This window comes from Sarcophilus harrisii, chromosome 3 (assembly GCF_902635505.1).
Source record: "Sarcophilus harrisii chromosome 3, mSarHar1.11, whole genome shotgun sequence".
In the NCBI taxonomy this organism is placed as follows: Eukaryota; Metazoa; Chordata; class Mammalia; order Dasyuromorphia; family Dasyuridae; genus Sarcophilus; species Sarcophilus harrisii.
Genome location: NC_045428.1, coordinates 364,000,401 through 364,019,914, shown reverse-complemented (window position 1 = coordinate 364,019,914; position 19,514 = coordinate 364,000,401). Strand labels below are relative to the sequence as shown.

The 19,514-nt window shown below is 38.2% G+C and overlaps 1 protein-coding gene across 1 annotated transcript in view; it reads left to right on the top strand.

Moving 5' to 3' along the window:
* The first annotated feature begins 7,312 nt into the window (after window positions 1–7,312).
* Window positions 7,313–19,514, top strand: part of CLMP (CXADR like membrane protein) — a 113,286-nt gene continuing 101,084 nt past the window's right edge. The window contains exons 1-2 of the mRNA XM_031960185.1: window positions 7,313–7,550; window positions 7,652–7,755. Of these exons, the coding sequence (XP_031816045.1) occupies window positions 7,728–7,755 (28 nt within the window). The 5' untranslated portion in view covers window positions 7,313–7,550; window positions 7,652–7,727. The remainder of the gene's footprint in view (window positions 7,551–7,651; window positions 7,756–19,514) is intronic.

Sequence of the window (19,514 nt, the reverse complement as noted above, 5' to 3'; positions counted from 1 at the left end):
TTTCACCATTCCACTATTAAAAGAAAGAAGGAAATGTCCAAAAGCAAGTTAACCCCATCAACCCAAATACATTGGTTCAAAACTTAAGCTCCCACATATGTGTCCCATTAACTAGCTAAGCAATAAGCATTTATTAACTGTCTGCTCTATGTTGGATACAGATACAAATATAAAATGTCCAGATACACATTCCTGAGCCCCACATGCCCACATTTACACACAAATGCTGAGGGGCTTAAAGGATTTTTTAAAAATAAAAGTATTTATTTAAATTTGTACAAGTTAAATATATGCTGAGGCAGTGAAAGTGATAAGGATAACAAGAGATTTAATCAAATGCAGACTAGTCTATTCTATTTGTTATTCAATCTGATGATTTTAGTGAGATTTTCCCACTCACTGTTCTGCACCTGTGAATGTCACTTAATCATTCATTCAGTCAACAACTTGCTAAGCCTTATTAGTTTGGAAATAGGTTTATCATCTCCTGGGCTTTGGGGTCATTCTGCATGATGATCCTGGAGAAGGAGAGGACTGTGGGTAGATGGAATTTCAAAAGAAGAGCAGCACATTCAGCTGGGACAAATGAATTGGTAAAGCTACAATCTTAATTGACATTGAATTGATGTTCATTTTTTTAAAAACTTTGAGTTCTGTCCCCAAAAGGCTATAAAACTGAACCTTTAAATCTTTAAACCCAGCAATGTCATTCTGAGTTGAATACTAAAGAGATCCAAAAAGGGGGGGGAGAGAGAGACCTAGTTGTACAAAAATATTTACAGTAGAATTTTTGTGGTGGCAAAGAACTGAAAATTGAGAGGATGTCCATCAACTGGGGAATGGTTGAACAAAGTGTGGTATATGATTGTGACAGAGTACTATTGTGCTATAAGTCATGACAAGCAGGATCCTCTCATTAAAACCTGGAAAAATTTATATGGATTGATTCAAAATAAAGTGAACAGAAGGAGAACATTGTATAGTAACAGCAATAGTGTACAATGAACAAGTTTGACTTAGTGAATGATTTTGCTATTCTCAGCAATAGAATGATCAGAGATAATTCTGAAATATTGATGATGAAAAATGCTTTCCATCTCCAGAGAAAAAAATGATATTACTTTTCACTTTTTTGTAGGTTTTTTTTTTGAGGGGTTTGTATCTTGGTTCACAACATGACTAATATGGAAATGTCCTGGATGATTATACATGTATAACCTATATTAAACTGCTTACCATCTTAGAGATATGTAAGAGAGAAGGAAAGATAGAATTTGGGACACAATTTTTTTCGAATGTAAATTGTCTTTGTATGTAATTGTTTAGAATTGTCTTTACATGTGATTGGGAACAAAATAAAATATTATTAAATGTAAATTTTTTAAACTTTGAGTTCCAAATTTTCTTCCTCCCTTCTACCTTTTCCCCACCCCTTAAGAAGGCAAGCAATGTGATATCAATTATCTATGTGAAATTGTATAAAAAAATGTTTCCATATTAGCCAAGTTGCAAAATGAAACATACCAAATTGTGCCAGTTATTATTGTTTTATCTTTGGTTTGAGAGAATTAAGGACAAAGAATATCAAGAAGATTTCTGGTTCAATAATGAACGCTTAAACCCATCAAAATGATTTTTTACAATTTGTGAATAAAACTAACAACAATCCTAACTATATAAGACATATATAGATTCCTATATGAAGGATAGAAATACAATACCAATTAATAGCTATTCTAGGTCCAATGGGACCTTCCAAGCACTCAACAGGAATTTCAGATTTTTTTAAGAAAGTAGAATGGTGAGTGAAATCTATGATGTGATCATCCCTCTGTAAAAGGTATCTATTATTAATCACTCAGCCCTGACCCTGACCCTGACTGAGACCTAGAGTTTAATTGTGATGATTTGCCTGTGGGATGAGCACTCCATATTCCTCCTGGATCCTGTCTGAAGTCCAATCAGATCTCAGCACCAATAGCTCTAGGGGTCCATTCTGATTTTCTATATATGTCAGATTTGACTTCATAAAATATAAATCCTAAGATAGACCTTTCCTTAGGGGAAAAAAATTGGTTTTGAAGAGACTGATTTCCCCTTAGGTCTCACAGAGTATTTCTCTAAAGTATTTTTAATCATGGCATATTTTGGATTATTAGAAAAGGAAATGGCAAACCACTCCAGTAACTTTACCAAGAAAATCCCAAATGGAGTCACAAAGAGTTGCATGTGACTGAAACAACTCAACAATAAAAATTTGAATTATAGTTTTGTGTTTGCATGTTGTCCTTCTGAGCTTCATAAGGAGCATTTTTTTTAAAGTTTAGTATCTCTCTCAGTGTTCCATCTGTTAAGTTTGAGCTGAATGACTAAGTGCACCTATATGCATACCTACATTTCTCTTCCATAGTACACAAACCACCCACAGAGGTACAGAGACCTTGGAGAAATATTAAGATAATTAAGATGATATAGTTCTAGATTAAACTCAAATATGATTTGAGAAAACTTTCTTGAAAAGTAGTAGGTTAAAAAAAAAAGCTTAGGTAAATTTTGCTAATAATTACCAATCTCAAGTGAGTAAAACCAAGAAAACAGTGTACACAGCAACGACAAAATTATGTGACAATCAATTCTGATGGACGTGGCTCTTTTCAACAATGAGGTGATTCATGTCAATTCTGCATCCAGAAAGAGGAATGTGACTCACAACATAGTATTTTCACCTTTTTGTTGTTGTTTGCTTGCTTTTTTCCTTTATTTCTCAATTTTTTTCCTTCTTGACCTGATTTTTCTTGTGCAGCATGATAATTGTGGGAATATGTTTAGAAGAATTGTACATATTTAACCTATATTGGATTACTTGCTGTCTAGGGAAGGGGGTGGGGGTAAGGGAGGGAGAAAAAATTTGGAACACAATGTTTTGCAAGGGTGAATGTTGAATACTATTTTTGCATATATTTTGAAAATAAAAAGCTGTTATTTATTTAAAAAAAAAATTACCAATCTCAGTCCCAAACAAAAAAATGATGGAACTCTACCTCCTTTCTCTCATTTGAGAGGTGAGAGATTATGGGTGTACAATTCTTCATTATGCATAAAATACGATGATTGTATTACTACATTTCAGTTTGCTTAACTATTTTCATTTGTTACAATAGAGAATTCGATGAGTATATGAAGAAGTTGTATTGGGAATTAACTGTAGTTCAAAGAGTGCTGAGAAAAGGAGCAGGGTTGCCCCTATGGCATGGCTGATGGTCTCTGATTCCTCACTTCCAAAAGAGATGGTCAAGGTTAGGGGGCTAGGGAGAGCAATTAGGGGAAGGCAGCAGGCATGTGTGGGAAGATACCAATTGCATCAAAAAAGAGAACCTTGGGAGAAAGGTACCGAAATAACAGGAAGTTAGAGATAGTAACCCAGCATCAGGGAAAAGGTCAGAAGCAGCCAAAGTAATAATGGTTTGGAGGACCACTATAGAGAAAAGCCCACTGTTCTAGACATACTTTTGGCTTAGTTTGCTATCCATTGTGTTTATCCTATCAGGCAGAATGTTTTACTTTGTGAACTTGGACTACTTAGAGAGAGAACCTTATCCTGGCAGAACCTCCATTTGCCCCACTCACTCTGTTTTAGCTGCTGGCAGATGATGCCGTCCAAAGCTTTGAGCAATTAGCAGCTCTGCCCAGCTTGGGGGGTCCTTCCACTGTACCCCTAATTGGTCCAGTTCTTCTTGACTACTCCCTACTAACAAAGAACGGGGTTTTGGATGAAATGCTGCAGTCCTCGGCCATTTCTTCCCTTCCCCCACATTCACCTGTACTTCTGATAGGTGACCTGGAGCTGCAGGCATCTTGTTCCCTTCTCTTGAGAAATGCAGCTAAAACACCCATCTACCTACACACCTACCCACATCTGTCTGTAACAACACGGAGGCCTCCCCCATGAGTTTACAGTGTTGTCATTAGCAGATCTGGGAGAAAGGCCACCAGCAGTGAAGCAGTGAAGGGGGAGGCTTGGAGATCTTTCAGGAAGATTAAGTGGTGTTTACTCTGCAGCTTGAGCCACTGGCCTGAAAAATATCTCTATATTAGGTGGGTACAGTAAAGGAAAGCTCTTAGCCTGACTTCCAGGTTCCTTTCCAATTTAGAAGAACTGGCAACAGAACTGGATTTGGAGTCCAAAAACCTGAGCTCAGATTCTAGTTTTGATACTTGGGATCTCTGAGACATTGGGCAAATCACTTCTCTAGTAAGTTTTCTTTTTAAAATAGAATGGTCTAAATAATCCCCAAAGTGGCTTACAATTCCAAATTGTAGGGGTTTGTGATTTTCACAGGATGATCTGAGTAAACTCCTGCTTTAGCCAAAAACTTTCTATGTGGTCCAGAAGCCTGTTCCCTCTCAGGGCTTTCTGTTTTCCTCCTCTGTACCAATGTTTGTTGTTCAGTCAGTTTTCAGTCATACCCAACTCTTCATAACCCTATTTGGAGATTTCCTGGCAAAGATATTTGAGTGGTTTGCTATTTTCTTCTCCTGCTCATTTTACAGATGAGGAAAGTGAGGCAAGCTGATTCAACTAGAGTCACACAGGTGGTAAATGTCTAAAATCAGATTTGAACCTGTGAAGATGAGTCTTCCTAACTCCAGGCCTGGCACTCTATCCACTGTACCACCTAGCTGCCTCCATACAATGGGACAGCTCCATTTTATAATTATGAAGGACAATTGATAAATGAGTCTGAAACCATTAGGCACTAAGTCTAATGAAGAGGGAACAGCTAGGTCATGCAGTGGATAAAGTACCAGCTCTGAAGTCAGGAAGACCTGAATTCAAATTTGACCTCAGACACGTAACACTTAAGTGTTAAGTCACTTAACCTTAACCAAAAAAAAAAATAAAGGAAGAAATAAAGAAAAGAAAAAAATAAGACTAACAAAGAGATGATTCAATAGAGATAATTGATGTAACATGGCACAGCTGAAAGTGTGCAGTAATTGAAGTAAACAATCTGGGTTCAAATCACATGCTATGTAACTCGAGACAAGTGATTTAAGTTCTTTGGGTCTTAACTATAAAATGAGAGAGTTGGAGTGGATAGCAACTAAAATCCCCATCATTTCTTAACCTAAGAGACTATGAACAAATGACAGGTTATGTGAATGGCAGTGAGACTGTCGTTCTCAGATCTTCTGGTCCTGAGGGAATTAAGAGACTTTCTCAGCAGAAATTCCAATCAGTCAGTCAATAAACATTTATTAAGTGTCCATTATGTTTCAGGCATTAGGCTAAGCACTAAAGATGACTCCTATCTTTGAGAGCTCACAAATTACTAGGGTAGACAACATGCTAATAAGGTATAGACAGGATGAACAGGAAATAATCAACAGAGGGAAGACACTAAAATTAAGGCATCTGAAAAAGGCTTTTTGTAGAAAGTGGGATTTTAGGTGGAACTTGAAGAAAGCCAGGAAAGTCAGGTGGTGGAGATGAGATGACAGAGAATTCCAGGCATGGGGGACAGTCAGTAAAAATGCCTGGAGTCCAGAGATGGAGTGACTTTTTTGAGGAACATCAAAGAGTATGTGGGGAGGTGGGGATTGTATGTGTAAGGAAGGAGTAAGAAAACTGGAGAGAGGTGGATGGATGGGGGACAGCTTGACTAACTTCTGAATGACTCAGAAAAGAGGATTTCATATTTATATGGGTCAGGGGACCAGGCTCCCCCACTCCCAATGTAGGTCAGCAATGAGACTGAGTGGGGGCATTTCACCCTCCTGCCTTTTTGTCAGCTTCATATAATCACAGCACAGGGTGCCTCAGCGGGATTCCCCTGTTCCAGAGACACCCTCAAAGTTGGAGAGCAGAGGACAGTGCAGGTCCAGAGTTCCAGCAGAGCCACAGGAAGCATGTGCCAGAAATTGGCAGAGGGCAGAATGAGCAGGCTCGCCTAGCACCCCCCTGCCTCGAGCCTGACTCAGGCAGATTTCTCTTGCTCTCTTCCCAGAGCTGCAGGTCCAGCCTCCTCCAGCTGCCTCCATGCTGTAGTCCCCTGAATGACAGGCTTCTACTTCCCCAGCCTGGGGAGAGTAGATGGATGCCAGCAGGGCTGATCTCAACTCTCCCTTCATGCTGGCCTATCTGACCCTCCCTTCATCCTTCTGCTGGCCTCCTTTGGCTGGGGTCCTGCAGTCCATTTGGGGCCCTCCATTGTAAGGAGGGAGTTTCGTCTGCTTCTCCTCCTTTGCTCTCTGCAAAAGGTTAGCATTCTGTTCTGGGGAAAGAAGCAGTTTTGTTTGTTTGTTTTTGTTTTTAGCTAGAATACTCCTTAGTCCCACATAACCTGGCTTCTGGATGTCTGTACCACTCACTAGCAAGATAACTTAACATAACTTCCTTTCTTTTTCTTTTGTTCTTCTCTTCAAAACACTTTGCCATGTACTTTACAAAAGGATGGAGACAGGAATAGAGAAAGCCTAAAGAAAAGAGTCGTGGACAGGATGTGACAATTCACCATCAATGTCAAGACCATGGAAATAAATCAAACCATTTCTTTGAAATAACTGACCTATTCAATCATAGATAGGGTGGTAGATTTAGAGTCTGAAAGGCCAGCCAATCCAGTCCCTTTGTAGTATAGATTTATTATATATGTGTGTACATATATAATATTTATAATTGTTATAAATTAAATAAAATATTATTATATATTATAGATTGTATTATAGTTTCCTCAACTAAGGCACAGAAATGCTAAATGACTTGCCTAAGATCATAGAGCCACTAACTGAGGGGAGAATTTGAAAACACATCTTCCTGCCTCTAAAACTAAAATTCTATCCAGGACACCCTTCAGTCTCTCACTCCAAAAGGTCCATCCACCAGCTCTAATGTCGACTAAATCAGAGAAATAAGAAAGGAGAAAATATTGAATGTGGAGCCTGCCTCGTGGCCGTGTGACTTTGGAAAGACTAGGCGAGGGTCATCGGGCTTCTTATCCCGTTTTGCATGACCTCGGACACTCCTCGTCACCGCCCCGGGCCTCAGTTTCCATATCTGTAAAAGAAGTCTCTAGCATTCCTCTGCCCCCTCTCGGGCCCTGGCTCCGCAATGAGGGGAGACGAGCTTCTCCCCTCCTCCAAGTCTCCGATGTATACGAAGTTGCGTCTAGATTTCCCCGCTTTGCCCTGAAAACCCCCTCGCATTTTTCCTCGTAAAGAAAAGCCCCTTCTTGACTGCCAGCTCCGCAGCCAGGCCACCGATTGGTGTTCCCCGCTAATCCCAGATGATGATGGGGAGGGGCTGGCAGGAGGAGGCAGCCATGTGGTTACTGCTCAGTATGATTTTTTTTTCCTCCTTCATTCCTTTTTCTTTCCAAACAGGGAAAAGTGTTTCCATGCGGCTGGAGAGCTTCTCTTGTCACAATTTCTGCTCTGGGGAAGAGCATAATCCCTGATCTCTCTCCTCCCACTCCCACCCGAAAGGAGTAGGGTGCGCTCCAGGCCCCTCCCCAGGGGCTGTGGAGTCAGAAGGCAAAGGCAGAAGAAAAGTAGGCGAGGGGGAAGAGGAGGGAAGTTGGGTTCCTTTGCTGGCACATGGATGCAATTATACGGAGCGTTTGCCAGAGACGTTGCTTTCCATTCCATGCAGGTCTTCTCTGCCTGTCTGACGAGCCTGGGACTAGGGAAGCAACAGAGGGGCAAAGTGTCCGAGTCCTGGAAACGGAATGTCTTTCCTGTCCATCCTCGTTCTAGGTGAGTGTTTCGGGGACGCTGTGTCGGTAGTTTGGACGTCTCCGAAGAGAGGTATTGTCAGGAACTGCAGCAGCAGCAGCAGCAGTGGAACGAGGGGAGACTAACTTGCTAATTAAACCATTGCTCCTCAACCGTTTGGTGGAAGCAGGGCCGTTTCTTTCTGCCTCGGGACAATTGGGCAGCACATCTGGGCTGGAGAGGGTTGTAAATTCTGCATCGTAGGGCTGGAAACATCTGTTTCTTGAGGGGGGTCACATAAAAGCGTTTTTTCGTTCTTGCTGGTGGCAGCATTTTCAAGGTGCAACGTTGGCCTCGGCTGTAAGCCATCTGAAAGTTGGAACCCCCTTTGTGGTGCGTTTTGGGGGGGAATGTTTGGGGAGGAAAAGTAGGGAAATGAGCTTTGGCTTTGATCTAGGAATGTTCGCTCCAGGTCCCTAAGGTGGGGGAAGGGGCTTTTTTTGTTTCCAACAGGCGTCTCAAACAACTCGGATTAGAAACAGATGTGTTAAAGTGTAAGCGAGAAAGAGGGTGTAGTGAAGGAAATAGAGACTGAAAAGATAAAGAAAGAACAGAAAATGGGCCATAAAACGGAGCGGCAAGAAGGTAGAGACTCTGAAGTATGATAAAAAGAAGGTAGAAAAGAAGAGAGGGAAAAAAATGAGAAAGGGGGCAGAGAAAGAAGAAAAGATGGGGAACAGGAAAGGGAGAAAGAGGAGGATAACCAGAAAGAGAGTCTGAGAATAGATAAACTGAGAAAAGGTTAGGGGAAAAGGGGAAAGAAGGACAAAGGAAGAGGAACCAAGTAACACTGGGGGGAGAGAGGAAGGGTTGGTGTTTTGTTCTGGTTTGAGTGTGTATATGTTTTTTGCTTTTTTGTTTTGTTTTGGAGTGTGTGTGTGTGTGTGTGTGTGTGTGTATGTGTTTAAATGAAGAAAAGATTCCATTGAGGAAGGCAGAAACTCTCTTGGTCATCCATTTGGGTGTAACTAACTTTGGTCACAAGGAATATGTGAGCCCATTAAGCCTCAGTCAGATCTCTGCCTCCCTTCCACTCCCCAGATTGAGCTGACAGCAGACAGGTTTGCGAAAGAACACCAGTCAGGGATGTGTGTGGGCAAGAATAAGCAGGAAGAGGCTGGGATCGCCTGGGGTGGCAGCCAGAGAGGCAGGGTGGGAGCTCAGGGTCCCAGGAGAATCCATGGGGAGATCCACCCATGAGGAGGGGCTTCTGGCCATCACTGCTACTGGGTCAGAGAGGTCAGAGGCAACCTGGAAGGCAAATCCCCCAAGGGACATGAGTTGAGAAAATCGAAGATCCAGGAACTAGCTAGAGGTCAAAAAGGTTCAAGGATGAAGTGGGAAGAGCAATTCTCTAAGACAAAGGTAGAAGTTTGTGTCATATTTTTCAATGAACTTGAACTTGAGCCTCCTGGATACATGCATGTATACACATAGACACATATACTTGTGTGCATAACCAGAGATCCCCGAATTAAAATGACCATCTTTTATCATTCTCTCAGGTAATGCTGCTTACCTAGGACAATAGCTAAAGCATTTTAGATCTGGTGTTCTAAGCCTGTGAGGGAGAGGCTGGGATTTGCTATGGTAAGCTATTTGGCACATCTGGGTACTCCTTTCGTCAGTACACACCATCTTAACTATCTTTTAAGCCAGAAGATATTTAGCACATTTCAATTCCAAAGTCACATTATCCAAGAGATTTCTTATGCTCATTCTCCAAAGCCTGAATATGTGGGGCTGGAAAGAAATTTTGATAAGAACCAGTCTCTGCTTTCGTGGAGTTCATAGCCTACCAGAAGGGTATGACATGTACGTAAATGAGTATAACACAAAATAATATGGGATAAGGGAATGAGAGATGTGAGTAAAGTGCTAGATGAGATGGAGAGCATCATCACTAATAAGCAGAATTAGAGAAGACTTCATGGAGTAGGTGACATTTGATATAAACTGAAGAATAGATAGGTATTTAATAAGGAAAGGGAGGGAGAGCTACAGAAAAGAATATTTTAGGCATAGAAATGAGCAGGAACAAAGGTATAGAAATGGGAAAATGGGAGGCTTGCTGAGAATGGTGAGTAGATCTGGTATGCTAAAGTATAGATTGAATAAAGAAGAATCATTCAAGACAAGGATGGAAAGATTTAATAACCTGCTAGTATTTATGAAAATCAGCAAGAATATTCTAAGCAATGTGCATTAAATATGTGCATGAATAATTGCATTTGATAAAGCAATGTGTTGCAGTGAAAAGAGTTCTAGATTTGGAATCAGAAAAGTTGAAGTCACTTGACCTCTCTGGGTCTCACTTTCCTTATGAGTAAATTGAGGAGGCATAACTAGGTGACCCCCATGGTCTTTCCTTCCAATTCTAAAAACTATTAATACGCGTGACTGATTATTGGGGCTCATATTCCAACCATGGACAAGTCATTTCATCTCCGTAGGCATCGCTTTTTTATAACACAGTGGTATTGGACAAGATGTAACAAACAGAGTATTGGCTCTGGTGTCTAAAAACGTGATTCACAGGTGATTTTGAGACCTTGAGCAAGTCACAACTCAACTTCCTCATATGTAAAATCAGGAGATTAAAGAAAATGGTCTCTGAGCACTAGGTCTATAAGGGGGAAAGAAATAAGATTTATACAGAAAAACAAATGAAATATAATTCTAAAAAATTTGTACTGCACCTACTATGTGGTGCCAGCTGTTGTGCTAAGTATTTTCTAAGTATTATCTCATTTGATCCTCACAGCAACACAGGGAGGTAAATACTGTAATGTACTGTAAATAATGTAATTCTCATTTTACAATTTAGGTAACTAAGGTTAAGGTTCACAGATTTACTAAGTATTTGAGGCCAGATTTATGATTCCTCTAAAGTCTTTTCAAGTTCTAAATTCTATGACCCACTGAATGGACTTAACATCCTACCTGATGTTCATGCATTCATTCAACAAATATTCATTGAGTACCTATGATGTACAGCTGTTGTTAGTCATTATTTCAGTCATGTCCCACTCTTTGTAACTTCAATTGGGGATTTCCTGGCAAAGATATTAGAGTGGTTTGCCATTTCCTTCTCCAGCTCATGTTACAGATGAGTAAAGTGAGGCAAACAAGAGTAAGTGATTTGCCCTGGTTTACCCAGATACTAAGTGATTAAGGCTAAATTTGAAATCATGAACATGAGTCTTCCTGATTCCAAGCCCAGTTCTCTATCCACAGTGCCAACTAGCCACCCCTACAGCTAATAGGAGACCTGCATATTCTCTTGTCTTCTCTTATAGGGTTAAAGTAGCTTTTTTTTGGTGAGATAACCTGAGATGTTTGAGGTGGGATATTTTTGAAGAGCTATGCTTTCATTGATATGAATATTTCTCCCACAGTAACCGACTGAAACATGTCCACATTCCATGAGTTATTGTGGCTAAAAATTTCATTACCTGGTGATCAGTCTTCTGGAAAAGAATCCCTCTACTCTTGGCTAGGATGGTCCACAGATGATAGCACCTTAATCTATTGCTAGGTCTGTACTTAACACCCTTCCAGAGATGAGGATCTGCCTAGCCACAAGAAGCCTCAGGCAAAGGAACAACAACAACAAAAAAAAACTGTGAAGAATTCTTTTTCATCTAGGTTCTCCTCCACTATAATGTACACAAGATAAATGAAATTATGTAATAAAATAGCACATTTCTTTAGCACCTTTGGTTTTATGCAATTGGTCTCATAGTTTCCCTGTATAATTGGTGGTAAAAACTATTTTTATTCACATTTTTGTAGATGGGGAAGTTAAAATTCAATGATTGTCCCCAAAGTCACAGTAAACATTATAGTTAAAAGGTGAACCCAGATCTCATCTCCAGCACTTAAGACTGTAGCTTAATTAAAGTTTGGTTTTTTTGAGAACCTCACTTGAGGTTCTGCATTTTTTTTCTATATCACAACTGTAATGAAAATTATTGTACCAAGACTAGAGAGCACATTTGTCATACAAAATTATTTACTATAAAGAAGAGGAGAGAAGACAGAGACAGAGATAGACAAGAGACACAGACTCACAGAGAAAGAGACAGAAATAGAGATAAAGAGAGAGAGGGAGAGACATAGCTAGAGAGAGAAACTCGGAGAAAACTATTTCAGTGTAATTGTCTTCCTTTGTAATTGCATATATTTTGTTTTATGCATTTAAAATATTATCCTGAGAAATACATAGCTCTCATTAGACTGCCAAAGAGGTCCATCCACACCAAAAAGGCTGCACTTTCTGATCTAAGGAATATGATTTGTAACTCAGAAGATGCTTTAGAGACTGAGAGCTGTTTTCTCATTATCTCTAGTCTCAGAAGAATTGAATTCAGGTCCCAACTCTGACACTTAACTTGAATGATATTGAGGACAAATCAATTAATTAAGTGAGCAAGTCACTTAATCTCTCTCTATGGCTCAGATTCCCAATCTGTAAAATTATAACATCGGTCAGGTCTTATTTACCTTCCTGGAATCATAGATTGATGTCAGAAATGATGTCAGAGATCATCTTGTCCAATCCCCGTCATTTAATTAAGATTTCAAGCTTCAGTGACTTGTCAGGAGTCATTTAGAAGAATCAGAATTTGAATCCAGCTGTAAGACTAGTATTCTTTCACCCTTGTTGATGGTTTTATTGTGAGGAAAATCTTCTATGAACTTTAAATACACTATTTTGTCAAAAGATATGATTTCTGTGATGTGGGCTTTCTCTCTTTATGTACTGAAACAGAGCCTTTAGGAAACAGTGTGGTACTATGGAAAGTATACCGAGTTTAAATTACAGGACTTGGGTTTGAGTTCTGACTATCATTTTCTATCTGTGTGACTGAGCAAAAAACTACTTCAAGGGACCATAGTTTACTCATCTACAAAATAAGGAAGTTTCTCTGGATAATCTCTAAGACCTTCTAGTCTTAAATCTTTGATCCCTTCACCCCCCTTCTCATCTTTTGTGTCTCTTGTCCACTCTCTTCCATGAACCCTCCTGGGAAGGTCCAATCCATCAGCTGATCTGTGTCCTCATTACAGGCTTTCCATCAGTTATCATTCATTTCTGCTGCTGCATGATTGGCTGTACCTCATTTTCTAATCATACATTTCTTGGTTGATATCTTTAATGCCACTTGTTCTGAAAACCTAAAGTGCTATATGAGTGGAAATTGTAATTAATAATTATAGTATCATCATTATTTTTATTGTACTCAGCACAGTTATTCATGAAACTGAAATTCAAAAATACTACTTGAAAATAGTATTGAAAATGATAAAATGAACCATTAGGAAAGATATGCTCCTGGCATTATTAGAACTCCAGATATTCCTTATAAATAAGAAAACTGAAGCCCAGAAAGATGGTTTTACCTGCCCAAAGTAGAGCTAGCTAGTGGCACAAGGTCTATAATTTGCCAGATCCCCAGACCCAGCTCCTTTACCAATCCTGCCTGGCATGGTAGGTTCTTAATATAAAGAAGTCATTCTTGTCTCTCTCTCTGAGTGATTTTGTTCTGTAAGATCTCAATTGTTTCTGTGATCATTCAATTCCATGAAAAAAAATAGTCAAAAAACTAGGTACTGACTTTTCAAGCATGGGAGTTGTAACTTTCAAAGATAGCTGTTGTACCTGAAAGCTCATGAATTTCTAACAGTAAGTGAGGTGTGGAAGGTGGGATTGTTGAAGAAAGGAAATGAGTAACTGAGCCTGAGGATATATGTGTGTGTTAATGGAGTATATGTGATTTGGCTCACATGGACTTGCTCACACTTGGCAAAGCTATTCAACATTGTTGGGATGGTGAAGAACAAGTGAAAAAAATGCACAGAAGTAACATGTGATATACTGAGTTCCATCATTTATTTTCCAGGGCAGTGCCAATTTCAAGATTAAAAAAATATTTAAAAAATAGTTTATTGCTATCCTTTTAAATAGTATTTTATTTTCTCCCGAATTACATGTCAAAACAATTGTAGCATTCATTTTTACAAGACTTTGAGTTCCAAATTTTTCTCCTTCCCCCTCTTCCTATGATGGTACACAATTTGATATAGATTACACATGTGACATCATGTAAAATATATTTCCATATTAGTCACAGTTGTAAAAGAAAAATGAAAAAGAATAAAATAAGTGGAAAAATATGGTTTGATCTTCATTCAGAGTTTATCAGTTCTTTATCTAGATGTGATTAGCATTTTCTTTCATGAGTCCTTTGTATTTGTCTTGAATCATTGTGTTGCTGAGAAGAACTGAATCATTTATAGTTGATCATAACACTATGTTGCTGAGATTGTGTTCAATGTTCTTCTAGTTCACACAAATCTTTCTAGGTTTTTCTGACATCTGTCTGTTCATCATTTCTTATTGCATAATAGTATTCCATTATATTCATATATGACAGTTTATTCAGCTATTCCTCAATGGTGGGACATGCCATCAATTTCTAATATTTTGCCACTATGAAAAGGGCTGCTGTAAATATTTTTGCACATGTAAGTCCTTTTCCCTTCTTTATGGTCTCTTTGAAATATAGGCATCCTAGAGGTCTTGCTGGATCATGGGCATAGTTTCAAATTGCACTCCAAAATGGTTGGATCAGTTCACAACTCCACCAACATTATATTTGTGTCCCAATTTCCCCACATCCTCTCCAATATTTATCATTTTCATTTTTTGTCATATTAGCCACTCTGATAGTCTGAGATGGTACCTCAGAGTTGTTTTGATATGCTTTTCCCTAATCAAGTGATTTAGAGCACTTCTTTATATGCCTATAGTAGCTTTGATTAGAAAATTGCTTATTCATATCTTTTGACTTTTATCAATGGGGGAATGGCTTGTATTCGTATAAATTTGACTCCATTCTCCATATATTTGAGGAATGAAGCCTTTATCAGAAATACTTGCTATACAGATTGTTTCTCAGCTGTCTGCTTTCCTTCTAATCTTGGTTGCATTGGTTTTTGTTTTGTACAAAAGGGTTTTAATTTAATATAACCAAAATTATCTATTTTACATTTCATAATATTCTCTATCTCTTTTTTGATCATAAACTTGTAACTCACAAGTTTTCTTTTAAGAATTTAGATGCTATACCACTTGATGTGTATGTGGTTAGTACTGATACTAATTCACTTCCTATTTAGCAAGATATACTTTCTCCCTTATCTCTTAATTAGATCTACTTTTGCTTTTGCTCAAGATTGCTATCTCTGCTTTTTTAATTTAAGTTGAAGGATAATAGATTCTGCCCCATCCCCTTATCTTTACGCTGTGTGAGTCTGTCTGTTTCAAAGGTGTTTTTTTTAAACAATATATTACAGGATTCCAGTTTTTAATCCACTCTGCCATCTGCCTCCATTTTATGGGAAGAGTTCATTCCATTCACATTCACAATTATGATTGCTAACATATTTTCCCTCCATCCTATTTTTCCTCCTGTTTGTCCTCTCTCTTCCTTTTACCCTTTCCCTCCTCATCAGTGTTTTAGTTCTGTCTGCCCCTCCCCAATCTGCCCTCCCTTCTCTTAGTCCATCCCCCGTTAATCTCCTCCCCTCTTACTTCCCTGCTGAGTAAGATAAATTTCTGTATTCAACTGATTTTTATATAATTTACTCTTTGATCTAGTACTTACTGATGAGAGTAGGGTTGAATAATGCTCACTGTCTATCTTCCCATACTTCCCCCCTACTTTATCACCTCTTCATGTGAAATTATTTACCCCATTCTGCCTCTTCCTTCCTTCTGCACCCAATATACTCTTTCTCATTCCTTTGTTTTTTTTTTTTTTTTTTTCATCATTGCCTCCAATTTATCTTATAACTGTATCCTTTGTCTACATATATCCTTTCTAGTCGTACTATTAGTGGTACAATTTTTAAGAATTACAAATATTATCTTCTCATGTAGATATAAACAATTCAGCTCCATTGAATCCCTTGGGTTTCTTTTTCCTTTTTACCTTCATAGGCTTCTTTTAGGTCTTAAGATTGGAGATCATATATTTTGTCTAATTCTGATCTTCTACTAATGAATGCTTGAAATTCTTTTATTTCATTGGATGACCATTTTTTTCCCTTGAAGTATTATGCTAAATTTCACTGTGTAATTGATTCATGATTGCAGTCCTAATTCCTTTGCCTTTCAGAATATCATGTTCCACAATCCTCCATCCTTTAATATTGCAGCTGCTAAGTCCTGTGTAACCCTGATTGTGGCTCCCTGATATGAATTGTTTCTTTCTGTTCCCTTGCAGTACTTTTTCTTTGATTCTGTAATTTGGCTATAATGTTCCTTGGAGTTTTTCTTTTGGTATTTCTTTTCTGAGTGATAAATGGATTCTTTCCATACTTATTTTGCCCTCTGGTTCAAGAATATAAGGGCAGTTTTTCTTGATAATTTCTTTAAAGATGTATCCAGATCCTTCTTTTGATAATAATTTTTAGGTTGTCCAATGATTCTCAAATTGTCTTTCTTGAATCTATTTTCCAAATCACTTTTTTCCCCCAATAAGATATTTTATATATTTTTTTTCATTCTTTTGAATTTGCTTGATTGATTCTTGAGGTCTCATAGAATCATTAACCTCCACTTGCTCAATTCTAGCTTTTAAGGTGTTGTTTTCCTCAGCTACCTTTTGTACTTCCTTTTCTATTTGGTCAATTGTACTTTTTGAGGGTTTTTTAAGATATTGTTTTCTTTAGTGGATTTTTGTATCTCCTTTTCCATTTGGCCAATTCTACTTTTTAAGCAGTTGTTTTCTTTTTCCAAGCTGTTGACTTTTCATAATTGACTCTCCTTTCTTTTCTTAATTTTTCTTTTATCTCTCTTATATGATTTTTAAGCTGCTTTTTGAGTCTTTCCATGATCTGTTTCTGGGCTTGAGACCACTTCCCATTTTATTTTGGGGTCCTTCCCAGAGATAACATTGTTGTCTTCTTCTTAGTTGATGTCCTGATCTTCCCTGTCACCATAATTATTACCTATGGTTAGATAAAATTTTTTTGTTTTTTGCTCAAACTTTTTGATTTTTTTACTTTCTTCTAAATTTGAGCTCTGCTCCTGGGGTTAAAAAAAAAAAAAAAAAAAGGGAGCAATGTCTCAGACTTCCTGAGCCTGGGGCTGCACATCCTGGCTTCTTTACTGATACTTTGTGGTTGTGGTTGTGCCCTGAGGCCCATGGGGGATTCTTATGACTGGGGCTGTGGTAAGGGGCTTAAGGAGTGGTAGCTGGCAGTACTAGAGACTGCAGGGTCTGGCAGCTTACCTGGTGCTGAGCTGGAGTCCTAGTTATGGTGTCTGATGTGAGCTGAGGTGGATGTGGTGCTTCTGTGTTTCCTCAGAACTATACTGAAGTACATGACTATCTGGTCACTGGAGGCTGCCTGTTTGCGTAGAGATACACTAAAGCTCATGGCAGCCTGTTTCCCTAGCTTTGCTGCAGCATGTGAAGGGTCCTGGTGCTGGGGTTTGCCTGGTCACCACATTGGGGCTCGGGATTTCCCATTGCTTTGCTGAGGTATGGCTTGCTGCTGGCTTTCTGAGATGCTTCCAATCCCTGAACTGTGTTCCTCTTTTGCTTGAGTAAGAATCTTGGCAATCTTCCAAGGTTTTGGGGCTAAAACCTTTTCTTTTTGCTGGTTTTGCTGTTCCGAAATGTTTCAAGGTGGTATTTTATGGTTGTTTTGAGGGGAATATGGGAGAATTACAGTGATTTACTGCTTATTTTGTCATCTTCTATTGCTATCTTTTGTTTTAATACACCTTCTTTCATGAATATGATATGATAATTACTCTCCTCTACACTACCCATGAGACCTCTTTCATAATACAAAAATAATAATAAAAAAAGAAAGAGAAGGAAAAAAAAGATGAAATCAGTTAAGCAACAGTAACCAACACATCAGCTGAGTGTGACAACATAGGCAATGTTTCACACCCATAGTTAAAGAAGTCTATTTTTTTCACCTTTTCTTCAGGATAAGCTTAGTCATTAAAATTACATTTTTGTAGGTGAGTGGGGAAGGGATCCACATCAGTATATTATTTTCCTGGTTTTGCTTGCTTTACTCTGCATTTGTTTGTAGGTGTTACTTTAATTATCAAAACCTTGTATTGACTAAGAAATAGAATAGTAGATCAATACAGTAGATGCACAATTCACAGCAGCAAATAAACATAATATCTTTGTAACTGACAATAAAGACTTGAGACTTTGGGGAAAGAATTATTTGGTTAAAAAATTTGTTGGGAAAACTGGAAAGCAGTATGGTAGAAACTGGGCATAAATCAATATCATGAATCAATATTTTTACTAAAAATTTTTACTAAAATAAGGTCAAAAGGGATACATGACCTAAATATAAAGAGAGATTTTACAAGAAAATTAGAACATGGAACATATCTCTTATCTAATTTATAGACAGGCAAACAATTTATGAATAAACAAGAATTAGAAAGCAAAATGAGGTGTAAAATGGATATTTTCAATTGTATTAAATTTAAAAAGTTTTATACAAATGTGTTCCCATCTTTCTCTAAATATTTTAGTATTTCTTATGATATGTTAATAATATTCTATTTGTACAATTACTTCAATCTATTTAGTTATTTTTCTAATCAATAAGCATCTATTTTGTCTTCAATTCTTTGCTACCACAAAAGTGTTACTATAAATATTTTGGTATATAATGGACCTTTATTTCTTCCATTGACTTCCTTGAGATATATGCCTAGCAGTGAAATCTCTAAGTCAGAAAATATACTTTTAATAAGGCTTTGTGAAAGGAAAGCCTGTATCAGAATGATGCTCCTATTGTTGATGTGGACAATGTGGCTGCCATCAGTACTCTGGGATGTCCCCATCACTGTGTTCACTGTCCAGCAGAATTCAGTCCTGTATATAGCTGTTGTGTTATGGAGCCTCATTATTAACCCTGAGTTCAGGAAACTCAATTACCCTTGAGTACTGTAAATCTGATTTTGCCTAGAAGCAAGGTTAAAGGGAGTCAGTGCTGTGCCCTGGCTACACAGGGCACTCTGTTAGGTTTTAGCGTAGAAGGTTCTTTATACCCACAGAAAATTCTATGAATAGTTTGTATAGAGAAAGAACTGAAAGCCTTCATTTATTTAACATCATGGTTATTTAACAAAATAAATAAACATTTAACAGTCGATTAGTACACATTGTTAGTATTCAGTCATTTCATTCATGTCTGACTCTTCATGACCCCATTTGGGGTTTTCTTGGCAAAAATACTGGAGTGATTTGCTATTTCCTTCTCCAGCTCATTTTACAAATAAGGAAACTGAGGCAAACAAGATGAAGATCACATAATCCAATGCTCTGTCCACTGCACCATTTAGATGGTCAAGTAGCTACTACTTCCATTTTACAAAGTAAGAAACTGAAATTTAGAAATGTCAGGTCTAAGGAAGAGGAACTTGAGTGTTCTAGTAAGTTGAATAATGTAATAGGAAGAGCAGTGAATCTAATGCTGGGATATTTAAGTTGGAATATAATCTCCACTAACTGTGGGACCATAAGCCTCAATTTTTCACACATAAAATGCAGATAATAATGTTTGCACTAGCTATCTTATAAGGAGGCAGTGTGACTTATTGGATAGAGAACTGATAGGAAGAATTGCATTCAGATCTTGCCTGACACATACTGACTCCGCAAGGGCATTTAATGCTCAGT